At 44.6% G+C, this 19,292-nt stretch overlaps 1 protein-coding gene across 1 annotated transcript in view; it reads left to right on the top strand.

The window, feature by feature from the left end:
- The first annotated feature begins 12,350 nt into the window (after positions 1 to 12,350).
- The window catches only part of RSPO3 (R-spondin 3), a 77,372-nt gene continuing 70,430 nt past the window's right edge, over positions 12,351 to 19,292 (top strand). Inside the window, exon 1 of the mRNA XM_032651322.1 lies at positions 12,351 to 12,974. Within this exon, the coding sequence (XP_032507213.1) occupies positions 12,878 to 12,974 (97 nt within the window). The 5' untranslated portion in view covers positions 12,351 to 12,877. The remainder of the gene's footprint in view (positions 12,975 to 19,292) is intronic.

Here is a 19,292-nt window from a genome sequence, read left to right as displayed (position 1 = left end):
TGTGGGTCTATTCCCTCTCGTCATCTGGTAAAAGGATATAGGGGCACTGACTAGAACCTCCTGGGAAATGTTGAAATCATACAGATGCCCAACAACCAGAGATTCTGCTTTAATTGTGTTGAAATAGAGCTCGTTCATCAGGACTTTGAAAAGCTCCCTCAAATGATTACATTGTGAAGCAGCTTCTCAAACCTTAATATACATGCAAATCACCCAGGAACATGGTTGAAATGATTCAGCAGATTGATCCAGCAGGTCTAGAGTGGGTCCTGAGATTCTGCATTTCTAGCAAGGTAATCTCTGGGGTGCTGCTCTGTGGACCACATGTGAGCAGCAAGGCTTATTAAACTGACATCTTTGGGAACGGAGCCAGAGCTAGAGCTAGCACTTACTCACCCGCCTTCCCTTCCGCTCTCCTTCTCCCCCACATACATTACTTATATATTTTAGATTCCAGTGGTGAGTAAGACTAATAGCATGGAGGGGAAGATTGAGAATAACCTGGCAACCTGCCTCGTTGGAAAAACAATTAGGTGAACAAATGTGACAACACGCCATAGCGCCTGGTGTGGACACTGGAACGTGAGCTCTCAGGAATTGCTGCTGAAAGGGAATCTGAATGTTCTGAAGGGGCAGATGCACAGACTGGGTCATTCAATTGGTCTCAAAGGAGAGAGAGAAAAATTCAAGCGTAAGTCTTTCTTTTGAACAGGAAGAACTTCAACACCTGAACTACCCTTTCCCTACATCTTCAACAGATTTGCTTCAGAATCTGGCTTAACACCCAAGTCTTTAAAGACTGATACCTTGACTGCACTGACCTAGTTCTGCTCATTTCTCTGTAGTCTAAAGAGGAACCTTTGTAACCTTTTTATGTCCTCCTCGTAACTAAATTATGAGCCCCTGGAGACCTGTGTCCATCATTTCTTTGGTATAATTTTCACAAAAGTTAATACATTTATGTTTATTGTCCACATAGCAGACATTCATCATTCTCACTAATCGTTAGTCTGGAAGCAGAATCCAAGTGATTTTCATACATTGAAGTAATTTGAAAATAAGTGACAATTTCAGCAGTACAAGTATAGGGTATTACATGGAATAAACACATTGCCTTATTTAATTGAGGAGGGTATAATTTTTTTTCCCCTTAAGTACAACTGAATAAAAAAAACAGAACAGGGGCACTTGTATAGCAAATCCATATTGGAATTCTCTATTATAAAAACAAATATGGGGGCTTCCCTGGTGGCGCAGTGGTTGGGAGTCCGCCTGCCGATGCAGGGGACACGGGTTCGTGCCCCGGTCTGGGAGGATCCCGCGTGCCGCGGAGCGGCTGGGCCCGTGGGCCATGGCCGCTGGGCCTGCGCGTCCGGAGCCTGTCCTCCGCAACGGGAGAGGCCACAACAGTGAGAGGCCCGCGTAACGCATAAAAAAAAAAAAAAAAAAAAAAAAAAAAAAACAAATATGGGCTTCAGTTAGGAAAGTAAATACAAAAATATTAGCTCTTCCTTCTATTATATTCAGAATTCATCTGACCCTAGACTCTGCAAATGCAAGTAAATGAAAGTCTATGAGGAATTATTAAAAGAACCAGAATTAAAATGTTTAACTCAAGGAAATGGGTAAATTCATAATATTTTAAACTGTATTAAGAGTTCTTCCTTTGAAAATGGTAATGAGAAACAAAGGCAATGCCCACAGAAGGTAGTAAAGGAATGTTGAATAAATGTGAGTGAACAAAAGAATGAACTAGTGAATGAATGAGTTGTTCTCAGACTCCACTGATGTGAAACAAAAGGATACAGATTTCTAAAACAGCACAAGTGATGAAACATTGAATGCTAAATGAAACTGTGTTCAGAATCTTGGTGTGGTCAAAAATATCCTAGTAATGAGAGTGACTGGGCTTTAGTCTCAGCTTTACCAATGTGACCTTGGGCAGGTCATCTCATCTTTCAGGTCTCAGTTTCCTCATCTACAAAACAAAATAATATATATAGGGCTTCCCTGGTGGTGCAGTGGTTGGGAGTCTGCCTGCCGATATAGGGCACACGGGTTCGTGCCCCGGTCCGGGAGGATCCCACGTGCCGCGGAGCGGCTAGGCCCGTGAGCCATGGCCGCTGAGCCTGCGCGTCTGGAGCCTGTGCTCTGCAACAGGAGAGACCACAACAGTGAGAGGCCCGCGTACCACAAAAAAAAAAAAAAAAAAAAAAAAAAATATATATATATATATATATATATATATATATATATATACACTAAGTGATCTCTAAGAGCCCTTCCAGTTCTAGAATTCCATGAATTTGGGGAGTCAAATTAAAGTAAAACTTTCATTAAGAACCAGAAGTTTTACCAGTTTTTAAGCAAAGATTCTAGTTTGGTTTTGAAATTTCAATTCAGTACAGAAAACTTATGTTGGCATAAGCTGCATTAGAGTGAAATAAAATTTGTTCTGTATTTTTTAAAGCTTGCAAAGAAGATTGTAAATTCCTCCCCGCAAGGTCTTTAAAAACAATGCAGACTTTTGCATCTCAAGGATGCCTTTTGTGTTCTCCTGCCTCAAGTTCAAGTGTCAAACAGGTTTCCCTATTGTATTCCAGCTCCCATCCAATGGCGGTCACAGCAGAGAGCCCTGTATGTAAAGCAGCCTGAAGCCCCTTAGGACTTGGTGTTCCAGGGTGCCACAGTCACAGCAATAAGGTACACTTCAGTGGGAGGGAGTTGTAGCACCAGACTGAAATATTGGCCAAGTATGAAAAATTAGATTAACTACCAAACCCTTCAAGTTCTCTAAAACACATATATATTAATTCATCAATAGCAAACATATCTTACTCCAGGGGATTCAGCTGTGCCATCTTTCAGTCAATTTTGCCCATTATCAGTAAGAGCCTATTGAATCTTACCTTGTAAATTATCCATTATTTTTATTATGATGGAAATTGTCTATTTTAATTCTCTTATTTATTCCCCTTCTGCACACTTGTCTTGACTTACATATACTAAGACCTATATTGACTGAAGGAATCAGAATTTGACTTAAGGGAAGTCTCAGTAGCCCAATAACTACAAAGCTGTATTTCTCACTCATGCTGTATGTCCAACATAGCCAACAGCGTGTAGAGAATGAGAGGGCTGTTCACCATAGTCCCCCAGGGACCTAGTCTGAAGAAGGCTTCATTTTGTCCCGTGCTTCCATGAACATCACAGCACTAGAAAGAAAATGTGGTAAACCTGACTCTGGTTCTTAAAGCTTTTATCTTGAAGTGACTTAGTGTCACTTCTACTCTCATTTCTTTCCACGTATACATTCTATGCCTAACTTTAAAGGGAGGGAGGGGGAGGGATATGAAATCTCTGTACATGTCTAGAAAGCATAGCGAACGGAGATAAGACTATTTGCTGAACATTCACGTGGCTACCACATGAAGCCATGCCAGGGCTGGCATTACAATTATTATAGGGAAACTCCTGTGCTCACTTTCAACCCATACTTGAGTGCTGTACAAGATGTCTCCGGCTCCCAAGAAGATCTGTCCTTGAACTATTATGTTAGGTCCACCAGCATAGGGAGGAATTTTAGTTCATCCTCTGATCTTAGATTATAAGTTCCTTATGGACTTTTTACACAAGGCCCTAGATATCCGTAACAATTGTATCCCTCCTATATGAAAAGAGACATGAATGATTGCCTGTCAAGAGGAGACTAGACTTTGACTTCTTTGTCCTACTCTCCTACTGTATTTCTTCCTGTTCCAGAAGAATTCTCCATGTCCTCTTCCTTCTGACAGGGAAGTCTTTAGTGACTACACTGTGACTTTCAGTGGAATTCTGTATTTGTGTCTCCAACTTTGCTTCTATACATAAAGGGAAGTTTTAAAGTATAGAGATATCTTGACTCTCAAAAAATCTAGGGCAAGGTGAATATTACTGGGAATTCAAGAAAGGCAACATTGAGACTCAAAGCAGAACAATGAAATTGTGGTCTAGGTGATATCTGCCCTAACCCACAAATAATAAATAGCCTTGATTCAATAGATACAGTAGCCGTAGGGCAGCATAATTTTCAAGAGAATGAAAAGTTCATGTGCTTAACATTTTCAACATTGGTATCTTCAAATTAAGCAACGTAGAATATTAAACTTCAGGGCTATAAATTAAAATGCTTTTCACTAGCTGGTACAGTCTTTATTTAAAATGTAGCATGGGTCCTAGTATATAATCAGAAATATCTATGTTGTCATTGAGGGTTCCCCCAGTTAAGCATTTGGAAGTTGTTCATATCAGAGAAAATCCTTTCATATAATTCTCACTAAGAGGTACCAACAATAGCAGCAATTTTGATAACAATTAATTTTTCAAAGAAAATGGATAAAACGTAAAAATAGCGTAGTATGTTTTGCCTCACCTTTTTGTGTTCAAGAGTATATACTCATCTATTTTCAATCTTCAGAGCACTTTCTGTACAATTTTTCTTCTTTCCTAAGTCATAGGACATGCCTACTCTCAGGTGAAGCTGTATCAGGGAATTTTAAATTACTTTCAGAACAATCCATTGTTTAATCGTTGCCATAATCTCCTCCTATGGTAAGGGAATTGCAGTAAGGTGTCTAATTTACATTTTTGTTAATGCTTCATTGGGGTCACCCCTAGAAAACTAAGTTCATCCTTGAAACAGTCACACCTCCCCTTCTGCTGCTTTTTCTTTCAGCTTCTGTTTCTGCCCTTACTTTTCAACCTCCCATAGTCACTGAGCATCCTTATTCAACACAAGTCTCCACATACTCACGTTTCATAATGCCCTGCACATGTTGGACCTTCTTCCCTTGCCACATGTCAGAGATCTGTTAAGAAAAAACAATCTAATTAAAATAATTCACTCCTTCTTAACTTTCTTGGGAATACTTGCATTTAAATAAATTTTTAATTATGAGGATTTCAAGTAGTATACATGTGAACAATTTCAACAATGGGACTAGACAGATGAAAAATATGTACAGTCATATGCACACATAGAGAAAAAGTAGCCTTACATCTTCCCTACATCTGGGGCCTACCACCCAGGCCAACATGAAATCAAAATCAAAATATGTTTCTAGAAAGAAAGGTTTACGTGAGGGTAGAGAAGAAAGAAAGAATGGCAGAGCTAAGCTAATCCTTTACAGCGGTCCCCCACCTTTTTGGCACCAGGGACCAGTTTGGTGGAAGACAAGTTTTCCACGGTCGCAGCGGGGGAGAGGCAGATGAAGCTTTGCTCGCCCCTACTCACCTCCTGCTGTGCGGCCGGTACCTAACAGGCCGCAGTTGGGGACCCCTGCCATCACTAACGTGTGAGCTAGGGTTAGGTTTCAGAGTAGGGCGCTTCTAAAGCGGGGAGGGGGCTTCCCTGGTGGTGCAGTGGTTCAGAGTCCGCCTGCCGATGCAGGGAACACGGGTTCGTGCCCCGGTCCGGGAAGATCCCACGTGCCGCGGAGCGGCTGGGCCCGTGAGCCATGGCTGCTGAGCCTGCGCGTCCAGAGCCTGTGCTCCGCAACGGGAGAGGCCAAAACAGTGAGAGGCCCACGTACCGCAAAAAATAAAAATAAAATAAAGCGGGGAGGGCTAGATTGCCCAATGGATGAGACTCAGCAGGGGACGTTTGGGTAAGGTTGGGTGACCAAAATCCTGTCTGGGAGAACATGTTGCAAAGAAATACCAGAATGTGTAGCGGATGGTGGAGCATTGGGGCTAGGGTGGGAGAATGAGAGCAGCCAGACACCTAGAAAGGCTGACCTTCATTTTTTTGTTGGTTACTGTAAATATACTCAAACACTTATAAGAAATTGGAGAAATGAAACGTCATTTTTCTCCCATGAGAGGAATCCACCCACAGTGTAGCTACAGTAAACTGGTCAAATCATTAACCCACAAAGACCCCTGCATAGGTATCAGCCATTAACAACACTCCCACATAGTCAATATTGAGCCACATTGAATTGCCGGAGGAGGAGGCCTGATACCATTCCAGGAGCATGGCTGCCTCCCTAGCAAGCGGGCAGCCAACCTTGACCACCGACCTTCACAAAACAAGATAGAAGGAGAGCTTATCCTTCCACCTCGGAATTAGGGCCAGTCTAAGCAAGGGAAGGAATCCCTCCTTATCCACATTTTAAGACTCACCATTAGTCCTTTAACTGCTGCCCGTCTTAGACACAGAGTTTATCTCCCCCCACCTTTCCCCAAAGCATTGTTCCTTTTTCCTCTTCCCACAACATACCACCAGCCTTATCACATAGCATTTATCTCGTGGAAGCTTTAATGGTTTATGTGGCTGTCTCCCTCACTGAGGGTGTTCTACTGGAGGGCAAGGCCCTAATCCTCATAGTTTTGTATCCCTGGAGCCTAGCGTGGTGCTTGCCACATGTCCAGTGAATGCTGAAATAAGGGTAACCAGCTGACCAAAAGTAGCTACCCAAATGCATTGGTAACAACAAATGTAAACCATAAATGATAGGTAAATATATAGATAGAGAGAGAGTGTTTTTGTTTTGTTTTGTTTTTTAAGAGTTGCTTTGATGAATGTTTCCTTAAAGCTTGTTGTTGAACATGCCCTTATGTGCCTCTACATGCCATTTTATTTCTGTCATAAACCATAACATTGTTTTTAACCAGAGCACCAATACAACCTATAAAGTCATCCCTTGCATATTCTTATCTTAAAGACCTCGCATAAGTCTCTGCTTCTTTGTCCAGCCCAGAGTTCACTCATAGCAAGCACCATCAACATACATTTCTGGAATGAAGGGATGACTGATTTACCTTAGCTGCCACCCTTCACTACCCTTTCCAATAAAGTACCCTCACTCACCTATGGATTGTAAAAGACTGGTTTTAGACGTAGCAGGAAAAAATAGATATAAAAAATGACTTATTCAAAACAGCCTTAAAATCAACATCATCTTTTGCTACTGCTGTATCCTGACTACTTTGCTCCTTCCCTTCCTATGTATCACCTTGTTGCTGACGCCTGGCTACAATTTTGAACAGGAACTTCGCTTTGCTCCTTGCCACTCTTATTCTAGTTTTTCCCTCTGTTTTAGCCCACAGCCATGCTCTGATGTCTGTTGTATGCCTGCTTCTTTACTTGCGAAGCCTTCCTGGCTTGTAACCCTGCAGCCTCCTCTATTTCCCTCCCCTTCACCCAACTCAGTTTTAATCAGAGTGCATTCCTCTGGAAAGGCCAGACAACATGGTAGAAAAAGCACTGGCTTTAAATCAGACAACCTGGTTTCGAGACCCAGCTCTGACACTTATGTGTCACTTCAGGACCCCGCAAGAATTTTTGGAAGATACTTTTAAAAAGGACTATTTATAATAGCACAAAGTGAAAGGAAACAACAGGAGATGTTAAGGCACCCAGGAACTAGTCATTTCCACTCCTAGGTAAAGAGGCAGGGAGAGTCAATGGTGTTATTGAAACCTGGTTAAGAACTAGGGCCACAGAAAAGGGGCTGCTTGACAGAGCTGTGGTCACCCCTAGGGATACAGCCATTTCCAGAATTATGTCGAAGAAGCGAGGGAGCAGAATCACTCTTTCCTCCCATACTCTGATCTCCTGCTGGTGCCCTCACTGACTGAACTCAACCAGGAATCAGAGGAAGAAAGTTCTGGGGATTTGTCCATAGAAATCAACATCCTGGGGGTCAGGGAAGGCAGAGAAAATAGATGTTGGGGTAATATAACCAGAGTAGTTTCTATATAAGTTTAGGCAAGCAACTTTATCTTTCTGGCTTACGTTGTCTCATCTAGGAAACAATGTGTTTTGAGGCTGTTTTGAGATAACACATGCAAGAGCAACTGCAAAATTGTTGCTCATTAAAATTATCCCTCATGTAGCCTTGCCCACGACATCTTATCGGACTTGTATGTCGTGGACAGTAACCCTTCAGCCTAAGTCTGGGACCACAGCCACTCAAGTTTCACTGTTGACTTTCTGAAGCGTTTCCTGGGACAAAGGAGACATGGATATCAGTCCTCATCCAAAAATATAAGTAGGAAAAAGAAAGGACTAACACAGAATAAAAAGGAAAGGCTGCACTCAGTAAAATCCATGTTCCTTCCTCACTTACAATTCCTAAAAACAAAAGGAGATTGAGTAGTATCTCCATGAGGTGCAAAAGTCCTTTACTCTAATCTCTATGGGCGTCTGCCCAGAATCTGAGGTTTAAAATGTGTTCTTCCTTGTCCCAAAGTCTAGAGACATCTAGACAGATTAAACTAGTCCTGGACCTAATTTGCCAGGCCAGCGTCATCTAGGATTCTTGTAAGGGTTTAGGCATTTCCAGAAAATCAACACGTTTACAGGCAGATTTCTAAATCTGGACCTATTCAGTTAAACATAATTCCGTAAGTGAAAGATGTGATGTCACATAACTAGAAATAGCATTGACATTTGCAATTACAAGTCTGTCTTTCTTTTTTGGATATATTGCCATTATTTTCAGAGCTGAAAGGGACTTTGGAGATGATTTACTTGAAATCTCTCATTTTTCAGATAAAGAAAGCTAGAACACAACAATAAATTCAGAACAAGGACTCACCTTGATCCCTAGATTTCTTGCCCTTCTTACCACAACATACAGCCTCTTTCTGTTAAAACTCTGTAGTCAAACAAAATTTTCTGAGGTAGTAAATAATTTATATTAAGTACTACCAGATATTCACTTTTTAAATGAGCCCAGCAAAGAACTGATTTGTGAAAGTTTTTAAAAATAGGCACACCAGACAGTGCTCACCACAATTTTATAAGTGTCCCATAACTTCATCTGGGAGGAAGAACATTCTTTCTTGTTGACAGAAAGTAATTCATCATGGGTCTTGATTTTCTCATGTTCTTAATGCTATATAACCATTTAATCATTTTTAAAATTGCTATAATAATTCTGTCTCCTTTATTTCTCTTTCTAAAAATAGTAGTTTCCTTCATCTACTCATTTCAATGGCTTTTAAATACTGCTGTCTGCTCTCTATTTCAGGGATGACTTCTAGCTGCATCAGTTACACAGACACCACCCGGAGGACCCTGCTTGACTTACTCACTCAGATGCCTCCAGATCTGAGTAACTGGAGAGTTGAGCATTTTCAGGATCTGCATGTTAGCTCTGTGGTATAATGACTGATGTCAGCCCGAACTTTGCCAAACATCTCTCATCACTACCAGTTATGTACCATTCCAAACTATTGGGCTTGCTCTCTCTTTCTGGAGCACACCCCCCTTTCACATATTTGCAGTATGGATTCAACAATATGACAATCATTTTCTTTCCTTAAAGTGGCACTGCTGCAAGTGACAAAAATAACTTGTTACTGTTGTCACTGCCTGGTAGGGGAGGTAGAAAAGGAGAGATGAGAAGTTGCGGTAACTAGTCTGGATGTGTTTAACCCTCTATCTTTATCCAAAACTATTCTATTCTCCTGGCCCGACTCAAACTCCTGGTTATCTAAACTCCCTGGGACTTTGATGTTTTTTGGAGAAAAATAGCAAGCAAATGTTGACTTCTATGCTGAGCCTATGGTTTTTAACTTGCTTTAGGCTTGGGCCCTGGAATTCATTGGCAGCCACAGGCTTCTGTGAGCGCTGTTTTCTTGATTAAAAAAAAAAAAAAGTGCTATGTTGCACAAAATAGGCCATGGCAAGCTTTCCATAAGCTGTAAGGACAGTCGAGGGACGCAAGGCTCAGCCAGGGAAGTAAATACACACTTAATAGAACGGTAACATGGATCAGGAAAAAGTTATTCTAAAGCATAGTGTCAAGAGAGAAAGAATACACTCGCCGTTTATTTAATGTTTTCCTTATGTTTCCTCAGAGCAGCACTTATTCCTTGACAAGCTTTTCCTGCCCACTGCATCTAGTTCTTTTCTGGGATGGCTCAAGAACTGCAGCTTCTCACTGTGTTTGTTTATTTATTTACACGCCCATTCCTGTCTTCATCCAAACTAACATATGTCTGCACAACACACAGTGAAAAAAGTAAATTCTTTCTTCGTGTTTATTTCCCTGAACTTGTTCACCAAATTGCTTTTTTACATCCTCTTTTGCAATCTCATCCCATCCGGCTCAAGTATCCTGGATTAGAAAGGCCGTCTCTGGAGTCCTTTTCAAAGGGAGCCTCCCACAGCCTTTAAATCCCCCACGTTTTATGGTGCAGATATTCAGGATCTGAGGTATTAAGAAGGAAAGCAAAGCTGACTGAGACGGGCATAGAAAAGTAGAGTAGCTTCTTTTTTGGATAATCATTATTGGAATTGTCCTGTTGTCTGTAACTTTTCTGGTTCAAAGTAATAAACTCGGTCATTCTCAACTGGACATTATGCAACAGATAAAGGAAGGGAGTGTGTGTGTGATGTATGGAAAATACAGTTCCACCACAGAAACAGAAATCTTGCAAATGGGAATTTTTAAATAAGCCCCAAATCATAATCTTGATGGGTTGTTGTCTTCCCCATAATAAAGAACCTAAAGAAAACTATTCCTGCCTCCAAAATTCCAATACAGGAACGCAAAGTAATAAATGATATTTAATTAAGGAATTCACATGGGAAGATCCAGTCTCTCAGATTCTAATTTTTAGCACCTTGACAGGAGTGCCTATCTCATGTTCCCTTCCTTTGGCTTCCAGGCCATTTCCCCTCCTCAATCCTCACTTTTGGGATGTATAACAGCTACAGCATAGAAGTCTTCATAGACAAAACAATTTGAAGCACTGCAAGCTTGAAAATGGAATGGCTAGATGCAATCACTTTTTCTCATCTCATTTATCAACACAGAAATTAAGGCAATCTGGTAATAGGGGTTACAAATAGATAAAAGAGAGAGAGAAACACAAATCTTAATTGTTCCTGCAAGGCTTTAGCTATTTTCTAAACCGAAATTATTTGAGCATAAGAATTAGCAAGGTGTCTTTGAATCAGGGACTTTTTCAAAGCCACCTCTCAGAAGTCTGGGGCTGTGTAAAACTGTAATGCTGTAGAGTGCAGTCCTTGAGACAGTCTGTGTAATACAACACATAGGACAGATTTATGTTAAAAATCACTTCGGGGGCTTGTGACTTTCAACTAAATACTTCTTCAGAAACCACTGGAAGCTCTTCGACTTGTGCTACTGGAGAAAAGAGGTGGGAAGCTACCACCGACTAATAAGAGCCAGGGTGTACCCCGCTCTGAAGGGCCGGCCCTCGGCCTTCCCACCCCGGGGTGGACCAACGAACCTTATTTTTCGCTGCCAAGGGCCCCTGGACCCTCTCCTCGCCTCCCCAAGCCGGGAAAAATCTTTCCAAATCTCATTCCCAGTCCCCCAGGTGAGAAACCAAATTGCACAGGAGATCTCGAGAAGATTTGAGAGACGGAGAGTGAGAGAGAGAGAGAGAGCGCGGCGCTGGGCGAGGGCAAGCAAACTGCCGAGGGAACTGCCTGCGGGGAGGAGGAATCTTCCAGAGCCTCAGCAAAGACTCCGTTTGGGAGAAAGTCTCAGCACAGTTGGATTTCCAAAGGTGTGTGAGCGCACTCACATCTGAGTCCTACCCGCTCCGGGCAGGTAACGGGCGGCCGACCTGACCACCAGTGCCCACTGAGCTTCCCCAGGACCACCCGCCCGGCGCCCAGCTGCAGCTACTTCTACTGAAAGAAAGGAAAGGAGAAAAGCAACAGAGGAGGGTCTCAAGAAAGCTGGGAAGGAGTCCGCAGCCAGAAACCCTGCAGCGATCTGCCAAGGGGGCGAGAAGCGAGTTGCCCTGGGGCAGTGGTTGCGCGCCGGCGCCGGGAGTGGAGGCGCGAGGGAGCCGGGACGCGGGCCCCCGGGAGCGGGGTGCGCCCAGCCTGAGGCGGTTGAGACCGGCCGGAGTCGGAGGCGGGGAGGGGGGCGTCCCGCGGCCGCTGGACCGTCCACCTCCACGGTCCCAGCCCGAGCGCGCCTGCCTCTCCCCGCGACCGCGACCGCGACCGCGACCGCGACCGCGACCGCGACCGTTCTGAAGAGGGGCTCTTCTGGGCACGCTGTGCCTCCCCCCACTCCCTCCGGCTCCCGTTCTCCCGCCTTCTTTGCAGTGTCCAGAGATGCTCCGCCGCAGACCCGGGACCCCTTAGGCGCCTCTTCCCGTCCCTCTGCCAAATCGCGACGCCTGTACTTTTCCAGCTCCCTCTTTCCCTCTTGAAATTGAAAGTTATTGAGGTCGCTCAGGGTTGTTGCTCCAGCAGTTTCCTTCCCCGCCCCCGAGCTCCCCCCGCCCCCAGCAGCCATCCCCCTCCCCTCCCCCCTCCCTCGCCCCGTCCCTCCCTCCCTCCCTCCCACCCACCCTCTCGCCCTCCCTCCACCACTGGAGCGGCTCCTGCTCGCGAACAGCAGAAGCAGCTCGGGGTCTCTCCGCCGCCCCTTGGCCATGGCCGCGGTGCTGACGGCGCCCGCTCCCCTCCGCTCCCGGGGCCCCCGCCGCTGCCGCAGCAACCTCTAAGCCCAAGGGGCCGCCACCGTCGCCACCGCCCACCCGGATCCCGCCCGCGGCCGCCGCCGCCGCGCACCATGCTACCTGCGGCCGCCCTGGCGAGGCCGCTCGCTGCTTCTGGAACCCTCACTTGCGGCACTGACAGCCACCGTACAGGAGCCCCCGCAGCTCAGGGCTCGGACAGTTTGAAAGTACAGTAGTTGGTTTCCCTGACCACCCGACCCGCTTCGTTTGCCATCCCAGCTCGCCTATCGGATCTGAGTGGAGGAGTCCGCTGCTTGGATTCTCTCTTGCTCTCCATATACGCCTAACACCTACGTGTATTTCTAAAACATTCAATATTAATTAACAATCAAAAGAAAAAGGAGAAAAGGAAGGGAAATATTACTGGGTTACTATGCACTTGCGACTGATTTCTTGTTTTTTTATCATTTTGAACTTTTTGGAATACATCGGCAGCCAAAACGCCTCCCGGGGAAGGCGCCAGCGAAGAAGTAAGTGCAGGCTTTTTTACGCATTTGCTCCCTCCCGCCGCGTTCACCTGTCGGGTCGCTTTGCCTGTCCTGAGTCGGCTCCCAGAGGCAGCGGTCCTCCCACCCAGCACCCCACGCCTCGAGAGGAGGTAACCGTTTAGGCGCCTCTGTTGGCGTCTTTCACGCCTTCCTCTCCGCGCCCCTCTCTTCCCCCGCATCCTTCTGGGTGCCAGAGTCCGGCGGACCCGGCGCTAAGGTGGCTCCCGCACCCTCATAATTTCAGGTTCGCGGAAAAGTTCGGCCCTTCGTTAGACTAGCTCGAGGGATTTGTGCTTTCCCCCCGAGACGTGGACGGGTGCCTCGAGCCCCCAGGCATCACAGACTCCCGGCCGGCTGGATGCCCCTGACCACTGAGTTGCCGCCGGGGAAGGCGCGGCCGCGGCGCCCGCTCACCTTGCGTCGCCGCCTTGCTTGGGGAGACCTCGCAGGGTCCTCCCGCGGCGCTGGGGTCGCGAGGAACTCTCCCGCCCCTCGGGAAATGGCGAGCGAGCGCCTTCGCGGTCGCTATACCCCCAGCCACGCACGAGTGGAACCGAAGGGCGCGCGGGGCGCTCGGGGTTCGCGTGCCTGCGCGCTTAAGGAGACGCTCTGCGTCCCAGTACAAGGGATGTGAGGGCTGCCGAACCGGCCGCTGGGAGCTGGAGGTGCCAGGTTTCCAGTTACAATCTTGCCTGTCACGCGTGAGCGCTTTTACCGTCTCAGGCCCTTTAAAGTGGGTCCCCTGGGGCAAACATACACTGAGGGTGGGGTTCCCCTAAAGACTCAGGCTCGCCTCCTCGCTGCCCCTTTTCCCGATTCCAGTTACTTGGAAGGTTGGCTTGTGAAGACTTCCTAGGACAGTGCCCTAGCTGGGATGAAACGGGCACCGCCCCCCCACCAGGGCACCCTCAACCCGGGTTGGTCTGTTTCAAGGTGGCGTCTTCCATAGATGAGGAGACAGACCCAAGAAAGGCACCTCTCCCTGCCCCTGGGTAGCCCAGCGAGCTGGCCGCTCCGCTCCGGCGTAGGTGCAGGCGTGTGGAGTTCCTTCGCAGATAGAACAGAGGGCGACCCTGGCTCCAGCCGTGGGGGGCGCTGGCGGGGACTGGGAGGGAGAAAACTTCCCGGGGCGCAGAGAGCGATGCTATTGCTTTGAGCAACTCGGACCTCCGCCGCCCAGGAGCCAATGACGCTTGGCGGCGCCTGGTCCCGTGCGCAGAGCCACCTCGGATCGCTGGCCCGCGAAGCCCCTGGGGGCAAGCTCGGGTACAGCGCAGAGGACACAGCACAGTCTTGTGTGAGATGGAGATTTTAGTAATCGCTTCTCCGCCACTGTTTGTGCCCTACCTCTGGACGTGAGGGACCGCTGAAAGCTCCCTTTGTGCCGCTTGCCTAGGGCAGACAAGGTTTGATTCACCTGAAAATTGCCTCTAAGAAACGCTGTACCAAAGCGCCAGGGGCTCCCGCCCGGCCTCAGCGCCTCTAGGATCGCGTAGCCGGGGGGCAGGAGGGCCTAATCTAAGCATGTCGGGGCATCCGATTTATTATGCTTGGCCTCTGGATGGTTGTATTCTTCGAAACTCCTCCACTCACCCTTTCACTCGAGACTTGCGGCCGCCTCCCAAAAGAAGTGGCTTGGAGCTCGAGTCTTGCCCTCGTTTCTGGCGGTCCCCAAGTCCCCTTCTCGCAGAGTCCGGCCAGGGGAACTGAATCGCAGGTCGGTGGGGAGAGAGAGGGATGCTGGGCACAAGCGCCAGTGCCCTCTTCCAGCCAGTGCCCACCCGGCGCCCATGGCCCACACCCTCCTTCACCCCACTGAGGACCCCAGGGCCAGGAGCCACACAATCGCAGGGGAGGGACGGGGTCCTGAGTGTCAGAGTGGTCTCCGATTGCAGTTTGGGGGCCCCTGTTTCTGATGGAAGACACCGCAAAGAAAGCTGGCCATCCATTTGTTCTCACTTCCCCCCAGAAAGGACAGCGGTGCAGGAAGCTGCCCAGTGGTGCTGCCCCAAGTCTTCTGGGAGCAGAGGGGGGACGGAGCACCCCTAGGCTCCGATTAGAAAGGATTTACAGAGTCCAAAGGCGAGCTGCTTTTTGATCTGCCTTAATCTTCTCAAGGCCAAGTCAAAGGCGCCCTCTTGTTGTGTAGTGGGGATGAGAAAGGGAGTGGGTGGAATTGTGTTGAAATTCCGATTGTTCTGTGGGTGTGGGGCCGGGAGAGAGCTCCCCTAGCAGGGGATGCTCCTTGCTCCTTCACACTTGAGTCTGCCTTTGCTCCTGGGGTTTGCTGATGCAATCCTGTGAGAGGGGCGACCCCTTGCGTTCTCCGAGGAGACAGAGGAGACTCTTGGCAGGTGCAGCATGGGGTTTGTTGTTGTTTGTTTGTTAGTTTATTTTAGAATGGGGAAGGAGTAGAGGGTAAGGTCCAGAAAATCAAGGTCAAATTGCAGGTGTACAAACTCGTTCCTTTGGAAATCTCTGAAAAAAAACGTTTTCTCAAATAGGGACTGGGAAAAAGTTGTTTAAATGAAAAATAAGGTAGTAGTCAAAGGTATTCTAGAAAGAAACCGTCTTTCCTATTTTTGCTTCAAGAGACAATTAAGGTATTTAACCTTTTGGCCTATAGTTAAATAGCTTCACTCTCCTAAACTTTTAAATCTTAACTAATGATAGAAATTTGGGGTGTAAGAACTATTTATCAGAGTTTTTAAAGGGGTCTCTTGAATGTTTTGGTAGAAAAGTTTCTTGCAAAAACACGTTCATTTGCAGTGTTAAATATGATCAATTCTAAGGAACCATGGCTTATCCGCAGATAAAGCAGATAAAGCTATCTATATCAGCAATCTCCTGTTTCCCTAAAGGAACTGCTATATTTATCTCTACTTTGTTGCAAACTAGTGATCCTGTTTCCTCTTATAGAAAAAATAACATTTTAAACAGGAATTTTGTACTTTAAAAAAATCTATTATGTTATGGATAAATAAATACTCAATAACTTTTTTACCAGCTTGGATTCATATACAGCTCCTAGAGTTGACTAAGTTGAATTTACTCAAGATAAAAATGAAATGCAATCCTTATTCCAAAATCCTGAACCAGAAATGTTTTCAGAGGACGTTAAATAAAGAATCCTGAACGGAGTTTTAAACTCGTTTCCAGCTCAGCCTTTGCTGCTTGTACAGCCAGCTTCTGAATTCTAGCTTATCTGCTAATAAAAGTAAAGGTTATATGTGCCATAATAACCGCAGTATCTTACAATTGCACCACACTTTCACTTGAGTTATTCACTTGGATCCCTAAATAGCCACTTGAAGTATAGAGGCAGGTATTAATATCCCCATTTTACAGGGAAAGAACCCAAAAAACAGAGGCTAAGTAACCTATACAAAGCCATACAGCTACTAAATGGAACTTATCTCCTGCTATTTATGCTATATGTTGGCCCATGTCAGAGAGAAGATGTCAGGCGTGTTAAATAATAAATCTGATGGTCTCAAAACCATCATTTATCCTATGTTTGTAGAATAAGCTGTTCTAATTGACTGGAAATTTTTGAACTGATATTTATATGTATTATACATTAATGACCAATGTCAAAGAGTTAAATACCTGATAATGATAATGAAGCTTGCTAAATATAATATTATTTAGTTATTAAGAAAACATTGTAGGATCATATTATGCCAGAAGACTATTGTGAGAAACATCAGATGCCATTGTAGTACCCTTTTAATTTGATGCCATCTATTAATTGGTTTTTAAATGCTTAGATTCCAGATAGATCCAACTTTTGAAAAGCCATGGTAGGCATAATAATTACCAAGCACTCACTACACAATCTATAAAACTTTTAAAAATCTTTCATAAAGATGTTTGAAATAAAGGAGTAAGAACATAAGAGAAATCATTTTAATGGTGATAAAATGAAAATCGATTTATTGGAATACAGTGGCCATTGCTCATGATACCGTTTTGGATGTTAAGCCATTCTTTGAGATTCTGATACACTCTTTTTTTAAAAAAGATTATTTTGTTTATTTATTTTTGGTTGCATTGGGTCTTTGCTGCTGTGAGCGGGCTTTCTCTAGTGTGGCGAGCGTGGGCTACTCTTCGTTGTGGTGCGCGGGCTTCTCGTCACAGTGGCTTCTCTTGTTGCGGAGCACGGGCTCTAGGCGCGCGGGCTCAGTAGTTGTGGCTTGAGGGCTCTAGAGTGCAGGCTCAGTAGTTGTGGTGCATGGGCTTAGTTGCTCCACGGCATGTGGGATCTTCCCGGAGCAGGGATGGAACCTGTGACCCCTGCATTGGCAGGCAGACTCTCAACCACTGCGCCACCAGGGAAGCCCCTGATACACTCTTACACAGCTAACCTGGAAAATAATAGGTTAACTACAAGACAGAAAAATCTTTCATTCTATTATGCATTTTGTCATATTAATTTTAAATGGAAGTGTATAGTTTGGATATTGGCTACAACGCATTTTTTCACCTGTCTACTTTTGTCACCAATCTACCTTGTTTTTGAGTGAAACACTGTTTAATAGATGAAGATACGAGTAAAATTTGCTAGAGAAAGTATATTCTGCAACATATTATGTGATATCTGTATGAATCCAAGCCCCAAATTCAAACTCTTAGGCATTGATGGCAACATCTAAATATAAACAAAAGACACTTATTTTTGTGAATTCTAATTTAATCATCATTACACTATCAAAATTGTTTCTTAAAATATCTCTTTGTTATACTATTTTAATTCTTTATTACTTCAATAAAAGGATTTTATTAAAAACATTAAGAATGATAATTTTTGAATATTGTCTTTTTAGTCCCAAGTTATTCTATGTAAAGTAATTGAGAATATAATAATCATAAAATTGATTTAATGGCATTACTTCAATTTTTTTTTTTTTTTTTTTTTTTTTTGTGGTACGCGGGCCTCTCACTGTTGTGGCCTCTCCCGTTGCGGAGCCCGGGCTCCGGACTCGCAGGCTCAGCGGCCATGGCTCACGGGCCCAGCCGCTCCGCGGCATGTGAGATCTTCCCGGACCGGGGCACGAACCCGTGTCCCCTGCATCGGCAGGCAGACTCTCAACCACTGTGCCACCAGGGAAGCCCTACTTCAATATTTTTAAGCATGAAATATGAACGGTATTTTAACTTGCAAGTAGATAAGTTTTGTTGAATCATTTCTCCATTAAATATTTCCTGGAATTTAATATTCTGCAAATTAGGTCCCCAGAAAGTGATGAATGGGAAATTACAGCATGTAGTTAAATTTGATTTTCAAGTTATTATGGGGAAACTCTTGCCACACTACTACAAAACAACTTTATTAGTCATCTGATCATTTTAGTCTATTTTAATCTGGACAGAGATCTCCAGATTGCTACTGAGTATCTCAAATATTTTCTAGTTAAATGGTTAATCTTTTTAAAAAAATGCAATAGTTCTTTTGAATTTTATATATTATTGATAGAATACTGTGTGTTGTCAGAAACCTTTGTAGAGTTAAGACCACATGATCTCTTTGCAATTATAAGAATGAACTATCAAAAAATAAAACTATTCCACATACAGCAATTTTCTAAATCGTCTTTCCCCCCTTTATCTCTATCCAAATGTTTCATTTTGGACGTTGTCCTAACCTCTCTTCCCACTTCCTCACTATTCACTCTCCCCAGCCCCCAAAACATCCTTTTCCAAGCAGTGAATTCTTGAAATGCCATCAGAGTGGGTATTATGTTTCATGAAATGTAAGAATCAACTTTGGTTACCATTAGGAAAACATCATTCAGTTTTGAGACCATGGTAAGGATCATGTAAGACAGTGTGTTGAAATTATATGTTTTACTTGGTTAAGACTATTTCTTCTCTGAACCGTGCATCATACACTGGCAATCTTTTGAGAATGATCATTTGAAAAAGTGTCGCATCATAAGTTATATAGATATTTCTTGCCTTGCTTTTGATTTTGAGGAAAAACGTGGGTTGCTTTCTTGATTGTGAATTTTTTCTTAAGGTTTAAAATGATTCGATTATCTTAAAATTTACCGTTTGTTGGCCAACCTAGTAAGTTTGAAATGCTTTGCAGTTATACCTTAACAAAACATGTAAAGTATAAAATACACATCTGTAAAAGACGTTGCCCATTTTTTCTGTTTGTTTAATTCTGTCCATCAGATCTTTCCATTCAGGACTATTACTAGCATTACAACTAAAGTACTTAACCCAGCAATGATGAAAAGAATGGAATGTTCCATTCTCAAGGATTGTCGGGGTGCTGAGGATGCCATTGAGTGC

Source organism: Phocoena sinus, chromosome 12, assembly GCF_008692025.1.
Source record: "Phocoena sinus isolate mPhoSin1 chromosome 12, mPhoSin1.pri, whole genome shotgun sequence".
In the NCBI taxonomy this organism is placed as follows: domain Eukaryota; kingdom Metazoa; phylum Chordata; class Mammalia; order Artiodactyla; family Phocoenidae; genus Phocoena; species Phocoena sinus.
Note: the sequence above shows the minus strand (reverse complement) of the source record. Positions and strands in the feature narration are given on the sequence as shown.